General features: G+C 42.3%; 1 protein-coding gene across 9 annotated transcripts in view; it reads left to right on the plus strand.

Moving 5' to 3' along the window:
* The window catches only part of SAP130 (Sin3A associated protein 130), a 72,366-nt gene that overhangs the window by 10,444 nt on the left and 43,932 nt on the right, over positions 1 to 17,990 (plus strand). For all 9 annotated transcript variants that reach the window (XM_031451190.2, XM_064484660.1, XM_064484661.1 and 6 more), the window contains 7 exons: positions 438 to 549; positions 1,829 to 1,953; positions 3,596 to 3,720; positions 12,373 to 12,520; positions 12,671 to 12,761; positions 12,973 to 13,077; positions 17,651 to 17,792. In XM_031451190.2, the coding sequence (XP_031307050.1) occupies positions 438 to 549; positions 1,829 to 1,953; positions 3,596 to 3,720; positions 12,373 to 12,520; positions 12,671 to 12,761; positions 12,973 to 13,077; positions 17,651 to 17,792 (848 nt within the window). The remainder of the gene's footprint in view (positions 1 to 437; positions 550 to 1,828; positions 1,954 to 3,595; positions 3,721 to 12,372; positions 12,521 to 12,670; positions 12,762 to 12,972; positions 13,078 to 17,650; positions 17,793 to 17,990) is intronic.

Genomic DNA, 17,990 nt, shown 5'->3' on the forward strand with positions numbered 1-17,990 from the left:
TGCTAGCTAAATTTACTGAGAAATCCCGGAGAGCTTGCGGGATGAATGAATGCCATGGGGTGTAAAGGAAGTAGTGAGAATAAGGAAAAACAAGCTTTTGGCCAAGACAGAGAAGACAAGCATGATAGACTAACACTGAGAATGAGAGTATCTGAATGCGGACAGTCAGATGTGTCGTCAGCAGTAAGGATCTGGCCACTGGCTGGACTCCAGGCAGTTGATGGTCCTCCCAGTCGCTTACCACGTGCCTGCTGGCACAGGTCAGCCCTCGATACACTGACTTAAAAACCCAAGCGTCCTCTCCCTCGGGGTGCTCACTGCCTAAAAGGAACAACCTGGCCCACATTTGGAGGCAACTGACTCCCTAGAAGCAATGGCTAAGCACCAGTGGCTCAGACCAGGCACATGAAAGTAACATGCCATCCTGTTTCTTGCAGGGACATCCCAGCAACCTGCATCACATCATGACCACAAATGTACAGATGTCTATCATCCGCAGCAATGCTCCGGGGCCGCCTCTTCACATCGGAGCTTCTCACTTACCTCGCGGTAAAGACTGCACGTTTTGTTCAGACGTGTAAAATGTGATGGCACAGACACATTTAGTAGAAGATAGGGTGACACAAAGCATGTCCAGAATCAGCTTGTTAAATTGTCGGGCAGCCAAAATAAACCCAGAGTCATACACCTCTTTAGAATGGTCTAATAGGTACTTCTTACAGTTGTATTACAACAGGTGTGTGTGTATTACATAAACTTAAGGCAATTTAAATATTTAGTGTGGTCTACAGACATGGAAAACCAACAACAGAGGGTGGAGGTGGGGAGGGACAGATTAGGTGTTTGGGATTAACAGACACACATACAACTACATATAAAATAGATAAACAACAAGGACCTACTGTATAGCACAGGGAACTATATTCAGTTTCTTATAATGAGCTATAGAGGAAAAGAACCTAAATATATATATGTGTGTGTGTATGTGTATAACTGAGTCACTTTGCTGTGGACCTGAAACTAACGTAAATTGACTGCACTTCAATAAAAAATAAGACTTAACAAAAAAATACTTAGTGTGATCCAAAAATTGTCCTTATAACGAGGAACTCCTCAAAGCTGTGGTAATCTAACCATGGTCTTCATTTTTAATAAATAAGTCACGAATATTAATACTGAATATTTTTGAAATTCAGTGATAAGGGTTACTCAAATCTTTTTACTCACATAACAATAAGATGAATTTATTCTTACAATTAAGTTGTAATAGACCGTATGGTATTACATTTAATGAGGTTTTTCAGCTACTTGATCAGAAATCATCACCTTCTATTGGAGAGAATAAAATTACTGTTGGCAAAATCAGGCCAACGGGTACTCGATCATAGTGTAGCTTCGTGGTTCTCAGAGTGAGGGTCGCAGACTGCAGTGGGGGGTCTGTGTAAGGTCAAACCTAAGACATCATGCGCCCTTTTCATGGTGTTCTAGGTGCACCAAGGGTGCAGAGGCAGTGGTGGTTCAAATGAACTCACTGTCCGGTGGTTAAACTGCTGGAGCCTGGGCCTGAATTGTGGTGATACTTGCAATTTAAAAAAAAAAAAAAAAAAAAAAGGCAGCCAGTTTCATGTAAGCACATCCTTGAAGAAGCAGTTCAGATTTCAGTCTTACTAAATCTCAAACCCTCGCGTGCACGCTTTCTGAATTTTCTACGTGATGAAGTGGGAAGTACCCATAAAGCGCTTGCACTGAGCACTGGCACACCAAGTTTATAGGGCATGTGACTGGGGCTACTCAAAGCCATACTGATGCCAAAATACCGTCCTTCCAGGGGCCGCAGCTGCTGCTGTGATGTCCAGTTCGAAAGTAACCACGGTCCTGAGGCCGACTTCCCAGTTGCCAAATGCAGCCACGGCGCAACCGGCGGTCCAGCACATCATCCACCAACCGATCCAGGCACGTCGCAGCTGTGGGTAGCCGGCCAGCCGGGATTCAGGGCCTACTCCGACTTACCCGCTACGCTAGGCACCCTGCGAGTCCTTTGACCTCAAGTGACTTTCCATCTAGTTGCCAAGGGATAGAGAAGGTTGAGTCATATACAATGTCGTGTGATCGCAGTAGGAATTTAGGAGAGAGGTAGCAAGGCAAGGCTTCTGGTTGGGATGGGTGTGGCCATGGGGGTTCAGAGAAGGGAAGAGGAAGTGGTGGGGGCAGTGCATGAGCAGTGAACAGTTCAAGGACGAGAGGGATGGTTGTCCACAATGTTGGGTGCAGGCTAGTCAGAATGAAGGGGTTCTCATTTGGATGGGGTATGCGAGCCCCTAAACGTTTAGGCACATTTTTATGCACATACGTATGCTTTTTGAGGAGTTCAGTTCATGCCTTTCAACTTGTTTTCGAGGAAGTCTATGACCCTTGCCATAAATGTATTACCAGGTGATGCTGTGGTGTCTCTGCATTTGGAATGCTAAGATACTGAGTATAAACTGATTATGTACACAGCAGAGAGCCACTCTGTGTTTTTTTAGTATAGTGAATATATGATCAAAAAGATATCTTTGAAAGATTAATCTAGCCGAGTTACATACAGAAGGCGGAAGTTCAGATGCCTTTGTGGATCAGGCTGGTAGGATGTGTGAAATGGCTGGATTTCAGATAGTAAGGAAGAGGGCTGAGTAGGACACTGGTTCTACATGTCTAGCCTGGAGCTGTCAAATTTAAAGCAGAAGAGCTTGCTGGCTACCAACACATCTGAGACCGTAGGGCCCCAGGAGATTAATGATCTGTAGGAAGGACTGGAGAACGAGGAGACCCTGGGTGCACAGCTCACAAGTGAGGGAGACAGAGCTGCAGTCCTGGTATGAGACAGCGGCCTGGACCAGCTGCGTGGTGGGAGGAGGCCTGGAGGTGAGAAACAGATGGAGGATGGGCAGAGTCTGCCAAGATAACTGCCCGTGTTGGGATCAGGAAAGAGGGGCTGCACAGGAGAGCTCTGGTGATTGGAGGAGTGGGCAGCGGACGAGCAGGTGAAGCCCAGTGTGGAACTGGTTTGGCAGGTGAAGGTGGGGCACACGGATGGAGTGATAAGAGAAGTGCATCCGTATGGAAACATCTAGAAGGTATCTGAGCACCGGGCATCGTCTGCTGGGAAAGAAGACCAGTACCACGCGTTTTCCTTTTGTGCGCTTAGATGCCCCGAGAACCGACGGCTCTGTCATTGCTGTTGGGCCCTCTGTGGGAAGCACTGGGTGGTGTAGCAATGAAAGACATCTACTCTGGGACCAGCAGCAGTTCTCTGGGAACTAAGTCTGATGGGCCAGCTTCCAGTTTGTACTAAAAGTAGGACAGAATTTTGAATCTGGTCGTGTTTGGAGAGGAGGGCCTGGTGTATTGTCCAACCAGAACTGGATTTTGTTGATGCTTCTGACTCTTGGTCTTATAACCACCTATTTGAAAAGAGAACTTCATCAGGACAGTGAGAATTTATTTTCATTTGGACATAAACATGCTTATTTAGAGGCCCAGCTTAGACTTTTAGTGTTTGTCATACTGGATTTTGCTTTTCATTTTAAATGAAATTTTTTTTTTTCTCTTGTAGTCTCGGCCACCTGTGACCACGTCCAATACCATCCCTCCTGCTGTGGTAGCAACCGTGTCAGCCACCAGAGCTCAGTCTCCTGTCATCACTACGACAGCCGCACATGCTGCCGACTCGGCACTGAGGTATATCTAGGGGTCCAAGATCAAGCTGTCCCGCCCTCCTCCCTTCATCTCGCCCTTCTTACTTTCCTTCTTTCCTTCACTTAACTCAGTAAATATTTATTGAGTGCTTCGTAATGTTCTGCATACTGAGGAAAACACAGTAAACAAAAAGAAATTTCTGCCCTCAAAGAGTTTCTATTTTTAGGGGCTGGAGACATACATTAAAAAATAGATTTTTTAGGTGGCAAAAAGGGCTTTGGGGAACAACTAGGGTGAATGGGATTTGGGATGACACTGTAGGCAGTACAGGGGGCTTACTAGTTCATATAAAGTGATCAGGAAGGACTTTGTTGATAAGAATACATTCAAGCAGAAAACTGAATGGTGAGATGAACCATAGGGCTGTCTAAGATGTGAGTGTCCTAGACGGTGAGAATGGTAAGTGCAAAGGCCCTGAGGCAGCAGTGTGTTTACCGTGTCAGGGAGCCACAAGAGGCTAATGGTAGGAGAGTGGCCAGAGATTATTTTAGGAGGTAACAGGGCCCCAGTAAGGGCCTTATGACCCACTCCAAGGATTTGGACTGTGCTGGGGTGCAGCGGGAAGTCAGTTCTCAGAGCAGTGTTGTGATCTGAAGTGTTGGATCAGCCACCAGGCTGGAGAGAGCAGGCTAAGTTGGAAACAGATTGTTTAGAAGGGTTATGGCAGGAGTCCAGGAGAGACGATTATTGAGGGTGGAAGGACACGGTTAGATTCTGAACAGGATTGTACAGACTGTCAGGATTCTGAGGACTTACACATGGGACTAGGAGAGCACGAGGAAAGTCGGATTATGCCCACGCTCATCGGCCTGTGCAGCTGTGAGGGTAGAGCTGCGTTCATGTGAGTTGGAGGATGGGGGGAATCCCAAACTTTGGTTTTTGATATTTTAAGGTTGTGCTGCCCTCGGAGCACTCACATGGAACCATAGAGATAGGTTAATAAGAGTCTGGAGTCCATGGAAGAATTCTGGAGAGATAATTTAGGAAGACAGTCTGGGTGGGGAAGAGCTTCAGGGAGAACAGGGCTCCCATTGGGAGGGAAGCCGTGTTCTCTTGGGAGGACCATAGTTCCTTAGGGCGGGAGGGTAGAGGGTGTGTCCGCAGAGGTTGAAGTTATTGGGGATTTTGCTGAAGGTGAATTGTGAGTCCAGAGGGTATAGTGGAAAGGTTGGGTGTTTGACAAGTGAGGATAGTACAGTTAAGAGATTACAGAGTTGCACAGGAATGACATCTGGTTGGTGAGGGATGGTCTCTGATGCTCCTTGGGGGTGACACAGTCAGAGTTGAGGACATGGCGGTATTTGTCCTCATGCTCCCCAAGCATGTTGTGGTGGTGAAGCTGTGAAACTAGGGGAGGGCAGTGGGACACGAGTCTTGTCAGGAGCGAACAGAGGTCTGGTGGTCCTTGATTCTTGCCGTCGGTTGTGTGGCTGCCAGGGAAGGAGCCTTTACACTTAAACAAGAAGGGATTCACTGAACAAAAGGGGTAGTGGGCATGCGGAACAGAGCTGTCACAGACCATCCAGAAGACCTGATGGCCAGTTGGAAGCAGTCCAGAGGTGCCTCCTTGGTTTCTTCCTTGCCTGACTGAGTAAATGGAAAGGGAACAAGGGAGAGAAAGCAGATTTTAGAGAGAAGGCTGAGTCTTGGGATGCTGAGTTTATCTGTGGAACAATCAAGAGGCTGTTGTCAATAGGTGGTTGAAGGCTGTCTGTGCCTGAGACAAGGAGTTATGAAGTCATCAGCCTATGGGCTACTGGTAAAGCTTTAGGGATCTGAGTCCAACCAGGAAGAGGGCCTAGAACAGAACTCCGAAGAAAGTAACATTGAAATGAAGAATAGTGCCTGGGACTTAACTTTCCCCCAGCTCTGTCATTGACTAGCTGTGTGACATTAGGCAAATTGATTACCTTCCTTGACCCTTAGTCCCCTCTTTAATAAAATGAGAACATTTTACTATTTGGTCATTGATATATCGCCTGAGGCACAAAGAGACCCAACTACCTAACATAAAATAGACTGTGTGTTACTCATGTTAACTTTGTATTGCCTTTAAAAAACTAATTTATTCAGATGGCAGGATGAAATTCAAAAGGTATAAATGTGTATAGGGTTAGACTTTTTTAAACCATGTTGTTGAGTTATCTGTCTTTTCTAGTGTATTGAGTTTTTAATTTAAAATATGGGTATTAGCGCTCACTTCAGCAGCACATGTACTAAAAAATGGATATTAAATTTTGTCAGATGTTTTCAGCATTCACACCTACAACAGATACTCACTATGTGCCTCCTATGTGCCAGTCACTGCTCTAGGCCCTAGAAATACACTAGGGAATTAAACAGACAAAAACCCTAATGATCAGATGATTTTTCTATTTGCAGTATCTCTAACGATAAATTCCTAACCTCTAACTCCCTTTAAATTCTAGGGATAGAAAGTTTAAATGGACCAATTTCCATAGAAAAAAATAGAAAGAAATTTCAAAGCACTATGTCTCAGAAAATCATCAGGCCCAGCCAGTTTCACTAAATTCTGCAAAGCTCTCAAAGACCAGATAAACCAATAATTAAATTGATTCAAGGCATAGAAAAAGATAGAACATTCCAAAATATTTAAGTGGTACAACTTACTCCTTCTGTTAAATGGATTCAATCCTGTCTGCCAGTTCTTTGGTGGTGGTGGTTTTTTTGTCATCACTTAGGTAAATGAAATTTATTCTCTTACTTTCGTCAAGGGCTGATGGAACCAATATTTTGAGGTTTCGCATGCTCTGACTCATTTCTCAGACATCCTTATATTTAAGCAGTAGTTTGGCTAACAGAGAATTTTTTTGGTTTCTGTAATCTTTCCATGAGTACTTTATAAGTATTTTTCCTCTGCTTTCTAGAACTGGATAATGCTGTGCAGTAGTCTGAGTCTAGCCTGATTTTTTTTTTTTAACCTCTTAAAAAGACCTAGATATTTTTGCCTGATTGCTTAAGATTGTTTATCTTTGAATTTCAGCAACTTTACTAGGATGTGTTTCATGGTGATCAGTGTGTATCATTTTGTTCTGGAACCTGACGTGCCTTTTTAATCTGTAGCACAAAACTATGAAACATTTTCTTGAGTAGTATCTTTATATACTCATTCTTTTCCATTCTGTTGCCAGGGAGCCAATAATGTGCTTGTTGGATCTTTTTGCATGATTCCTTATCTAAATCCTTTTAAACTATTTTTTCCCCCTTTTGGCTCTGCCTACGTTTCTCGTGATTTGCTCTGTCCCTTCCTGAGTTTTCAGCACTGTGTCTCATGTTCATCTTTCAATTTTACCTTCATTCCTAAAACAGCCGGATGTTTTTCTTTTCTCTCTTGAGCTCTGCCCATTAATTTTGTCTTCTTTTGTTGTCTTGTCATCACTTGTCAATGAGCTCTGACATCTTTGCTTTGTGTTTTCATTTTGTGGAAGCAGTTGTATCATTCAGTTTCTTAGTTCATGGCACCATTTCTGCTTAGTAGGAGCATTTATAGTGAACTTCCTCATTTCTGTCCACCTTTTTCTTGTAGCTTCTTTAAATAGATCCTGTGCAGTTCCTTTCTGAGTCCTCATCTTTCAATGAATTGGATTTATTCTGGGTCAACTGATTGTAATTATAATTGGAGGCTGAGCTATATGCTGGGTTAGGAGAAATTTTCCTAATGACTCAGGATCCTTGTTTTGAGGTTTCTTGGTGGTTATGTCTCTCCTGCCGGTGAAGATGCATACACTGCTCAAATGGCAGAGTTTCTCTTCCTGGGTTCACCATACACTGTTTCCTATGTGGGCCTTACCTGTGTCTCTGTGATTCCTAATTCATGCCTTGCTTCTTGGATCTTGAAACTGGTCAGGGTTCAGGTTCCACTTTACTGCCATCTCCCCCTGGTTTTTTGTTTGTTTGTTTGTTTAATTTTATTGAGTTATAGTCAGTTTACAATGTCAGTTTACAAAGTCAGACAAGGACCCAAATGAATACTGGAGGATGGTCATGAGTCCACCTGTTGTTAGAGAACCCCTATTTTCTGTATCTGTCAAGTGTCTAAATTGGGTCTCTAGCCCTAGAGTCACCTTTGAGGCCATTACAAAAACCGATTGCTGGGAGAAATAGTATAGTGATTAAGACAACAGATCTGGGAGCACTTTCCAGCCAGCTGATCTTTTTTGGGGGGAGGAGGGATGGCAGGAGTTGCCACTGTGTACTCAGGGATTTTTTTACTCCATGTGTATTAATCCACATCCCTTTCTTTTTCTTTAAGTTGCCCTAAATTTGGCTCGTGAAAACCCCTTTGAACTGGCTCAAGGGTCCTTTTGATGAGTCCTATGAAGTCTTTAAGTACATTCTTTCTAATACGTGGTGAATCAGGCTTCCTTTTACTTCCTCTGCTTCTCTGGTCTTGAAATCAGCCATTCCTCCAAGAATCCTTGATTCCTTTCAGTGGAGGATGGTATTTAGAACCCAAGATCTAGGTACTAGGAGTAGACTTGCTTCTGGGTTATCACTGCTTTGGGGCCCTTTCTGTGGACAGAGGTAGTCAGTATGTAAAGATAGTCATATTTTCGTACTGATACTTACAAATAAAGTTTAACACTACAGATTTTTTTCTTAGATTTTATATTTGTGCATCTTTTCTGTTATACTGAAAACCTCATTTTCCGAAGACATTAATGTAACTACTTGGGTTTTTGTCCTCAGACTAGATCCCACTAAGCAGAGGGAATGTATCCAAAAGTCACTTGAAGCGATTCTTTCCTCTGTGGAGTATGCAGTAACATTTTCTTTTTCCTAACATACATTCACCTGCTTTCAGAATAGCAACATGTAAAAAGGTGCACAGCGAGGAGCTGTCATTGCTCTCATCCCTGTCCCTTGGGTACCAGCTTCCCATGTTCTTGCTCCTCGGCTTTCTTTGTAGCCTGTTAATACTTTTTTGGTTCTTTTCAGTGGGTGTTTACTGTCGTTTAACATACAGTTAGGATTATTTGTTTACATTTGTTTCTAATTTTAGGATTTGCTTTTTGATTCTATTTTGTAAAATACGTAAATTATTGATTTGGTTCAAAATCCAAAGCTTTATAAAAAGATGACTCACGAATATCCCCGTCCCCTTCCAAGTGGCCATCTGCTCTTAGTAGGTCACCAGGTTATTCCTCTCTGACTTGGCTTCTTAGGAGTCCCCCTAAGGATTTCTTTTTATGAGAATAAGTGTACACACAGATAAACACACTTTCCTTGTTTCTGCTCCTTTCACACGGAAAAGACCTCATATCGTATTTCTGTATTTGTTTCACACTTTGCATTTTTCTCTTAACAGTATATTCTGGAGATGACTCCAGATCATCCGTGCATGAAAATACCTATCTTACTCTTTTTTTTTTTTTTTGGCCGCATTGTGCCCTAGCTTATGGGTGTACTGACGGACCTTTTGGCATAGGCTGTTGCGTGTTAGTGATTGTGTGCTGTCAGGGTGCATTCCTGGACGTGCAAGTGATAGGCCAAAGAGTGAATGTCTCAGTTTCCTCACCTAGGAAATGGTAATATTGCCTACCTCTGTATGTAAATATTAATGTGTAAAAGCACCTTAACACTTAAATATGTGTATCAGTACTAATATATAAAGCACTTAAATCATGCCTGACATGTAAGTCATTATGTAAATATTGTTATTTTTCATTAGAGGAAATGAAAATCAAAGACTATTCTTTTAGGAACATTTAATGTACCTAAATACTTAAGAAATATTCCTTTCGGGCTATATTCTTGGATGAGTGGGACCTTTTAAAATATATGAGCACATTGAAGTTTGAATTTAGGAGATACTTTCGTGATGATTCTGTTGGCACTCTTTTTTGTTACAAGTATCTTCAGAATTGTTCCCATAACTAGGTTCAGCCATCCTCAAATATGTTGTCATTTTAAGTAAGTTTCCATGTGTCTCTCTGAATGTTGTTCGCTGTAAGTCCTGGGAGTGGGTGGCTTTCATGGCGCTGTACTTGGTGACCTGTATGATCAACTATTCACAACCCAGGCTCCAGTCGTAGGCTCTCTCCTCCGTGAGTTCCCCCACGCGTCACAGCTGCACCTGTGGCCAGGCTCTCAGCTTGCCTTTGACCTTAAATGAGAAGCTGTTTAGTTCTCTTTCTGTAGGGAGAAAACCATCCTCTGTTCAGTTTATAAACTTTATTCACAGAGATCCCAGCAGGTCGGATTTTAAAACATTTTGAGGAAACCGTTGCTTAGTTTGGTTACATGGAGTCCCAATCGTGTTTCACCCGTGCAGCTCAACTTTTCATGTTTTCTTCTTCCTAATCTATATTCACATGGTTCCAAAGTAGAAAACTGTAAAAACATAGACAGTAGGGAGTATCACTTTATCTGCCGGCTACCAAGGCCTCTGTTCTCATCCCTTTGTCTTTCTAAAGTAGCATGTTAGTAGCTTTCAGGGTATCCTTCCAATGTGTCTTAAATACAGGCACATTCAAATGCAGCTCTTCATTTTTATCCTTTTTACCCAAAAGATTGTTTAATTCATGTATTCCTAAGCTGCCTCTCAGCGCAGCCGGCAGTGTGTTAGTCTCATAATTCACATGTTCTCCTTTGGTTTTTTTCATGTAACAACACACATTGAAAGCTTTCCATTTCAGTACTTGGAGCTTCATCATTCCTTTAGTAGCAGTGCGCTGATCCTTTGTATGAACAGATTTGACTTCACTATCATAAACAGTATTGCGGTGAATAACTTTATACTTAACGTCAGTATGCACGTGTGCAAGAATATCTGTAGGATAAAGTCCCCAAAGTGATCAGGGGGTATACGTGGGTGTAATTTATTACCTGTGTCTTATTACCTTCCATGGGGTTCATACCAATTTACACTCCATCCAGAATGTTTAAAAATGCTTGTCCCTGTACAACTGGAACAACAGAGGACACTGTCAGTTTTTTTTATTTTTGCCAATCTGATAGGTGAACGATGATATCTCAGTGTATTTTTTGATATATTGTATTTATTTATTTTTAGTTTGGTTTTTGTTGGTGGGGGGATTAGGTTTATTTATTTACTTAGTGGAGGCACTGGGGATTGAACCCAGGACCTCGTGCCTGCTAAGCATACACTCTACCACTGAGCTATACCCCCCACCACCTTCTCAGTGTATTTTAAATGGCTTTTCTCTTCCTATGAGTGAGACTTAGAATCTTTTTCTTTTGTTAAGGGGCCATTTGTGTTTTCTTTTTAGCAAACTAGCTATTCATATCCTTGGCCTGTTTTTTTGTTTGTTTGTTTTTTAATTAGATTGCTATTTTTCTCATTGATTTCTAAGAGCTCTTAGTATGTTAAGATTACACTTTCATCTCTGAGTCTTTTTACTTTGCTTGTAGTTTATTTTGCTGTATTAGGAGTTTTGCTTCTTTGTTCATAGAGTCAAATTTATTGATCTTTTATAGCTTTTGGATTTTGAGAGCTTTTAATTGTTAGAAAGCTCTCCTGCACTTCAAGGTTATAAAAGGGTTTTCTTTTCCTTATATACTTTTTAATTTTCCACTAAGTCTTTCATGATTTTCTTATTTATCCTGGTGTACCATGTGAATTATGGATCCAATTTTATTGTTTTCCAAATGGCCATGTAGTCTTTACAGCATCATTTATTAGATAGCCCATGTTCATGGCTCTGACTTGAGATGTCTACTTCCACGTACTGTCAAGTTTTATTGCCATTTTGGCAATTTCAGTGGCTTGCTACCAGGTAAGCTGACATGCCGTCTGGGTTGAGATCCCTTCCAATTATTAGGCAATCATAAATGTGACTTTTTATCATGTGGTAAGGTATGATATGAATTGGGGGATGGAGGTCAGTGCTTCAAGGGTCACAGGTTAAGCTGTGAATCAAGGATTTCTGTCATCTTCCCTTGTAACAGTTAGAACCTTGGTGTATATCTCCAGCTTGGTCCACAGAGCGACGTGTGTTTGTCATAATAAGGCTTAACTCAAGATTGTCAGAGGGTGCTGGTTAATTGTATCGAGGACCCTGAGAATGACTTAGGGTTTCTTTATTTGGTTCAAGGAACACCTTCATCCTATTTTTTTTTTTTTTTTTTTGAAATACAGTCAGTTACAATGTGTTAGTTTCTGGTGTACAGCACAACATCCCAGTCATCCATATACATACATGTATTCGTTTTCTTTTTTTTTTTATTAAAGGTTATTACAAGACACTGAACATAGTTCCCTGTGCTATACAGAAGAGACTTTTTTTTAAATCTATTTTTATATATAGTGGTGAACATTTGTGAATCTCAAACTGCCGAATTTATCCCTTCCCATCCCCTTTCCCCCGTAACCATTAGATTGTTCACTATGTCTAGGAGTCTGTTTCTGTTTTGTAGGTGAGTTCATAGTGTCCTTTTTTTTTTCTAATCACTTTTAAAATGAAGCTTCCGGCAGTTTCTGGGAGAAACCCAATAGGCCGTTTCCTTCCTTGGTTCACCTGCAGGCTTCACAGATGTGTGAATAGATAAAACCCATGACTGTGATCCAGCACCAGGTAACCAGTGGCCTGGACTGCCTGCGCTGCGTCTGGAGACACGGTATAAATCGTAGTGTCTTTTCTGTCTTTCCAGTCGGCCCACTCTGTCTATCCAGCATCCACCGTCTGCAGCAATTAGTATTCAGCGTCCTGCCCAGTCTCGGGACGTGACCACAAGAATCACACTGCCTTCTCACCCTGCTCTGGGGACGCCAAAACAGCAGCTTCATACCATGGCCCAGGTAAATCAGAGGCGGGGCACTGCCTGTCTGCCCCGGGGCAAAGGCAGGATCGGGCAAAACTTGTTCAGATCGAAGGCACGATTGCTTTTCAACTAGATTCAGTGGGAAATGTTCTCGTTGATAATTCTGTTGTGGGTTGTTTCCCCGCAGAAAACCATCTTCAGTACTGGCACCCCAGTGGCTGCAGCGACAGTGGCACCTATTTTGGCGACCAACACGATTCCTTCAGCCACCACGGCCGGTAAGTCAGCGGGCAGCCCTGCGCCACCTGCCGGGGAAGAAGGAGCCGGAAGTCCTGGGTTAATTTTTCATTTTTCAGCTTCAGTCAGAGAATGAGAATTAGCCTAGAAAAATTCTCGTAGCTCTTCCCAAGAGCTTTTCTCAGGTTTGGGAGCATCCATAATGTGTGCAGAGAGGCCACTGTTGAAGACTTTCCCTCTCTCTCATTCCAGGATCTGTGTCACACACACAAGCTCCCACGAGTACCATCGTTACCATGACAATGCCCTCACACTCATCCCATGCTACTGCCGTGACCACGTCAAACATCCCGGTCGGTGAGTGCAGCCTGCAGACAGAGGCTTATGAGGAATATTTCAGCCCCCTTGACCGGGTCTTGATCTAGGTGGCCAGTATCGATTTTTATTGTTGAATGAAGAGTACTGCCTCTAACTTGTAATAGTATTTGGTATACAGATTCAGCATTTTGACGATAGGGGGAAGAAGAGAAGATAATCTTGGAGAGCTCAAAGTAAGCTATTTTAATGGCACTTTTGACTTCTTCATCAAACTTTACCTCTTCTCCGTGGACCTTTAAGAAAAGTAAGTTGACTTTACAAGAGCAACACGAGAAGTGATAAAGAATCCGAGGACTGGAATGAAGAGAGCTTGTTCCCTGATAGATCGTTCAGGAAAAATCTCAGAAGGGATGCAGTGGGGGAAAGAGTGTAAACCTGAGGCTCTGATTTGAGTGCCATCCAAGATACTTCACAACCATCCTAAAATTCCTTCTAGGCTTTGCTTATTCCCCTTTTAAATGTCTGTATTAAAAATTCTTTGAAATTACAAACTCTTTGAAGAGTTTCTGGCAGGCAAACTGTAAATGACCAAGAGCAGGGATTGGCAAGCTTTTCCCGTCGGGCCAGGTAGTACACGCTGTGGGTTCTGCAGGCCTCGTGGGCCTGTGCCCCAGCCACTCAGCTCTGGGCGATACGTAACCAGATGGGCCTGGCTGGGTTCCAGTGAGACTTTTATGGACACAGAAATTTGAATTTCATGTAATTCCTTTTTAAAAAGCTTTTCAGTTTTATTATTTTTTAACTGAAGTATGGTCGATTTATAATATGCTAATTTCTGTTGTACAGCATAGTGATTTATTTATACACGTATATATTTTTTGTATTCGTTTTCATTATAGGCCGTTACAAGGTGTTAAGTATAGTTTGTTGTGCTATACGGTAGAAACTTGCTGTTTATCTGTTTTATATATAGTAGTGTATATCAGCAGATCCCAAATTCCGAACTTATCCCTCCCTACCCCCTTCCCCCTCTAGTAACCATAAGTTTGTTTTCTATGTCTGTGTGTCTGTTTCTGTTTTGTAAATAGGTTCATTTGTGTCTCTCTTTTTTAGATTGCACAAATAAGTGCTATTATACAGTATTTTTCTTTCTCTTTATGGCCCACTTCACTTAGAATGATGATCTCCAGGTCCATCCATGTTGCTGCAAATGGCATTATTTTATTCCTCTTTATGGCTGAGTAGTATTCCACTGTGTTTATATACCACATCTTCTTTATCCAGTCATCTGTCAATGGACATTTAGGTTGCTTCCGTGTCTTGGCTATTGTAAATAGTGCTGCTGTGAACATTGGGGTGCATGTATCTTTTTGAATTAGAGTTTCCTTCAGGTATACGCCCAGGAGTGTGTTTGCTGGATGATAGGGTGAATTTCATATAATTTTCACGTATCACAAAATATTCTTTTGAGTTTTTTCCCTCAACCATTTGAAAGCGTGAACCTGTTGTTAGCTCAAGTAGAAGCAGGCATGGGCAGGGTCTGGCCCACAGGTTGCCCTCGCCTACCTGGAAGCTGTTGGCTCCTGTCACAGCAGAGACTGGCCGTGAGGCAGAATGCTTCCCTGTGTAACCTCAAGTCACAGGTTTTAGTTTCTCATGTTACCTGTGTCTTGGTTCTGTTAGTGTGCTATCTGCCTGTTCTTCACTCCCAGAGATGTGGGGCAGCCACCGTATTTTCAGTAGACTGCACATGTAGAAGTGAGGATGCGTTGTCACCCTTAACTGTCAGAAATCTGGTGGCCAGACACAGAAGTGCGACTCCCCTGCTGGCCGAGTCCCAGCATTGGGGGTCCCTCCCCACCTTGCTTCCTCTGCCTGGGAGATGGGCTGCAGCATCACCACCCTCTTAGCAAACTTGCAGGGCACTTTTCCAGAAGAATGTTAGGACCCAGGACACCCTTACTCTCTTTCAGATCACTGGGCCATTCCAGCCCTTAAGCTGATACTAAGCCCCAGCGAAGGCTTTTAGCAGACTTCTCTCACACCCTCTGAATTCAGTTTCGCATCTGTGAAGTTACTGTGTGTGTGTGTGGTTTCAGCATTGATGTGCTTTTCTTGAAAAAGATCATTGATTGTTCCGTGTTGTCATTTCAGACCATTTTCTGGCTGTACTTCACAGTGTCATCTATTCCCCTCAGCGCTGTAAAGTCAGAGCCAAGGTTGTTCTTTTCATTTTTATAGTCCAGAGTCTCACCAGGGAATCTATAGCTCCTAAGAAAATCAGACCAGTAAAGAGGGGCCGTGTACCCTACAGGGGCTCTCTGGTTTTGTCTGGAACTCTCTCTGTGAAGAATTATTCAGAGATTAGTTCTCGTTAATGTCACTGTCTTCCTCAGAGTAACATTGTGAAGTAACCTCACAAAAAGCACCAGCAGACAGTGTTCATTCATTTGGCTGAAACTGCCAGCTTTTTGCCTTCCGTGAGTTACTGTGCTGCTGTACTCTGTGTCTCCCCAGCTCTTTTACCTTTGAGTTTTAACCATTCCCTAAATTGTAGACACGAAAATCGTTTGTCAGGGTTGTTCAGATACAACATCTGCCAGTTAATGTGATTGGTTTTGTCTAAGTTCCGGCAGGTTTATGCTCTAGTTTTGTCTTCCTCTTTGATAGTATCCCAAATATTTGTTATACCATAAGAGGATTTCCTGTACAAAGTACCTCAGTTGAGAAGGGAAACCTGATATTAAGTCTAGAGCACTGATTTTCAAGATGGGGCTATAAGAGATACATTAAAATCACCTAAGTGGCTTTTTCTAAGTGTCACTTGCTTTCTCCAGCTGAGATAAAATTTTAAATTCAGCCATTGTTATTAATAGGAATGTTATCGATTCCTTGTTATTAAATGTTATTAATTCCTTGTTATTAATAAGAATGTAATAGAATTAAAGGGGAAAAACCTGATTAACCACTAGCATAGGGTTTTCACCTGCAGTGAGTGCCCCTCCGCAATAGAATACCATCCTCGTTTTCTCCACACAAGATGGTGGTCTCAGAATAGAAAAAGCAGAATCAGATGATCACAGCCTTCAGAAACCAGGGATTATCTTTGGAAATAGCCCTAACTTATGATTTCTGCATTATGTTTTTGTAAAGTTTTTTTTCCTAATAATTGAGGATAAATGGCTTTTTTTTTAACACTATTATTCTTTTCAGTGGGAGAAGGCAGTTAGGTTTATTTATTTATTAGTAGTATTTTTTTTTAATAGAAGTACTGGGGATTGAACCCAGGTCCTTGTGCATGCTAAGCACACACTCTACCACCGAGCTCTACCCTCCCCATTAATGGCTTTTTTAACTGGAAAAAAAAGCGTGTGTGGTCACCAACCTCTGCTCAGCTACTCTGTCAGATGACAGCGCATTCCCACTGTTTTCTTCTACCTTTTATGGGCTTTTTCAGTGAAAAACCAAGACTTAAGTTGCTTTTTAGTCAGCACCCTCTCTACTTCCCGCTGATGGAAAATGTCAAGCCGGCTTCTCTGTGTGTGAGCCAGGAGGTGCCATCCTCAGTGGCCGACCTGGCATCCCACCCCTCATCCTGCAGAAACTTCAGTGCCTCCCCCAGGAAGCAGCTGGGCGTTGTTGGGGTGTGTGCTGCCTGCCCGCCGATGTGCAGTGCACTGCGCTTTGGCGATGGATTGGCATCAGTCGTCTCTCATGTCAGTGGTCTTTACCCACATGGCAGCTGTCCCTCTGTCTTCTGAGGTCACAGCTCCCCTTTTCAGATTCCCAGTCACAGCGTTAACACGCAGGTTGATAAGAAGGGTTCAGCTCTACCTTGTAAACAAGATTTGACTGCAAATTGTAGAGAAGAGCCAGCTTTGAACCTCAGATTAAACTTGAAAACCATGGTCATTTTAATTTTGCCACAAAGTAAATTATGCAGAATCACAGAACATTTCAGAAGACTTTAGAAATTAAGCAACTATCTAGAGAAGGCCTCCTCATGGATGAGGAAACTGTGACTTGGAAATGGAAATGATCTCATTAGCTTCATAGTACCAGGTGTGTGCCCTGGCGTAGAGTCTAAGGTGTTTGCCGTTTCTATATTCAAATTTTTGTTGAATTTTTTTTTAAAGTTTTCTCCTTTTTAAACAAACAATCTCCAAGTACCTCCTCCAAACATAACTAAATGAATAAACCTAATTACCTCCCCCTTAAAAAAAAAAAAGGGAAAAAAAGTCTCCTCTCCCCAAAATAAATAAATAAATAATTTTTTTTAAAGAAGAAAATAAAAAAATAAATTAAAAAAGGTCTCCAAGAAACCAGGTCAGGGGAAAGGGGCCTGGTGGCTGATACTTTTGTTGAAGTCCTCATGTTGAAATGAACCCTGCCTCGACAAATAACAGAATGGTTATATCAGTGGATTATTATATTGAAATAATTCTGTTGAACCATGAATCCTCATCTTTCATTTTTCATCTTAAAGAAAACTAAGAATGCAGGCTTCTTACTACCGTTTGCCTTCTTAAGATGGTTGCTGTCCAGGAACGCGTCGGCGCACCAGTGAAGGCGCGTGAGAGTAACGTAACTGGATTCTTTCTCCTCTTTGTAGCTAAGGTGGTGCCTCAGCAGATCACACACACTTCTCCTCGGATCCAACCCGATTACCCTGCAGAGAGGAGTAGCCTGATTCCCATTTCAGGCCATCGAGCCTCTCCGAATCCTGTGGCCATGGAAACCCGAAGTGACAATAGGTAGGAAGGAATGTGTCCCATTGTGTCACGTTGTCCTGATTTTTCAGTAAAACACATTGTCCTACAAATACGGCATATATTTACTTATTTTCAAATTTCCCCCTGAAGATAATACTTTATGTCATTTCCATTTCAGTTTTATGAAAATGTGCTGTATTTATTCCATCATTCTCCTTGACACGGGTCTTCTCCTAGTAT

This window comes from Camelus dromedarius, chromosome 4, assembly GCF_036321535.1.
Source record: "Camelus dromedarius isolate mCamDro1 chromosome 4, mCamDro1.pat, whole genome shotgun sequence".
Classification (NCBI taxonomy): domain Eukaryota; kingdom Metazoa; phylum Chordata; class Mammalia; order Artiodactyla; family Camelidae; genus Camelus; species Camelus dromedarius.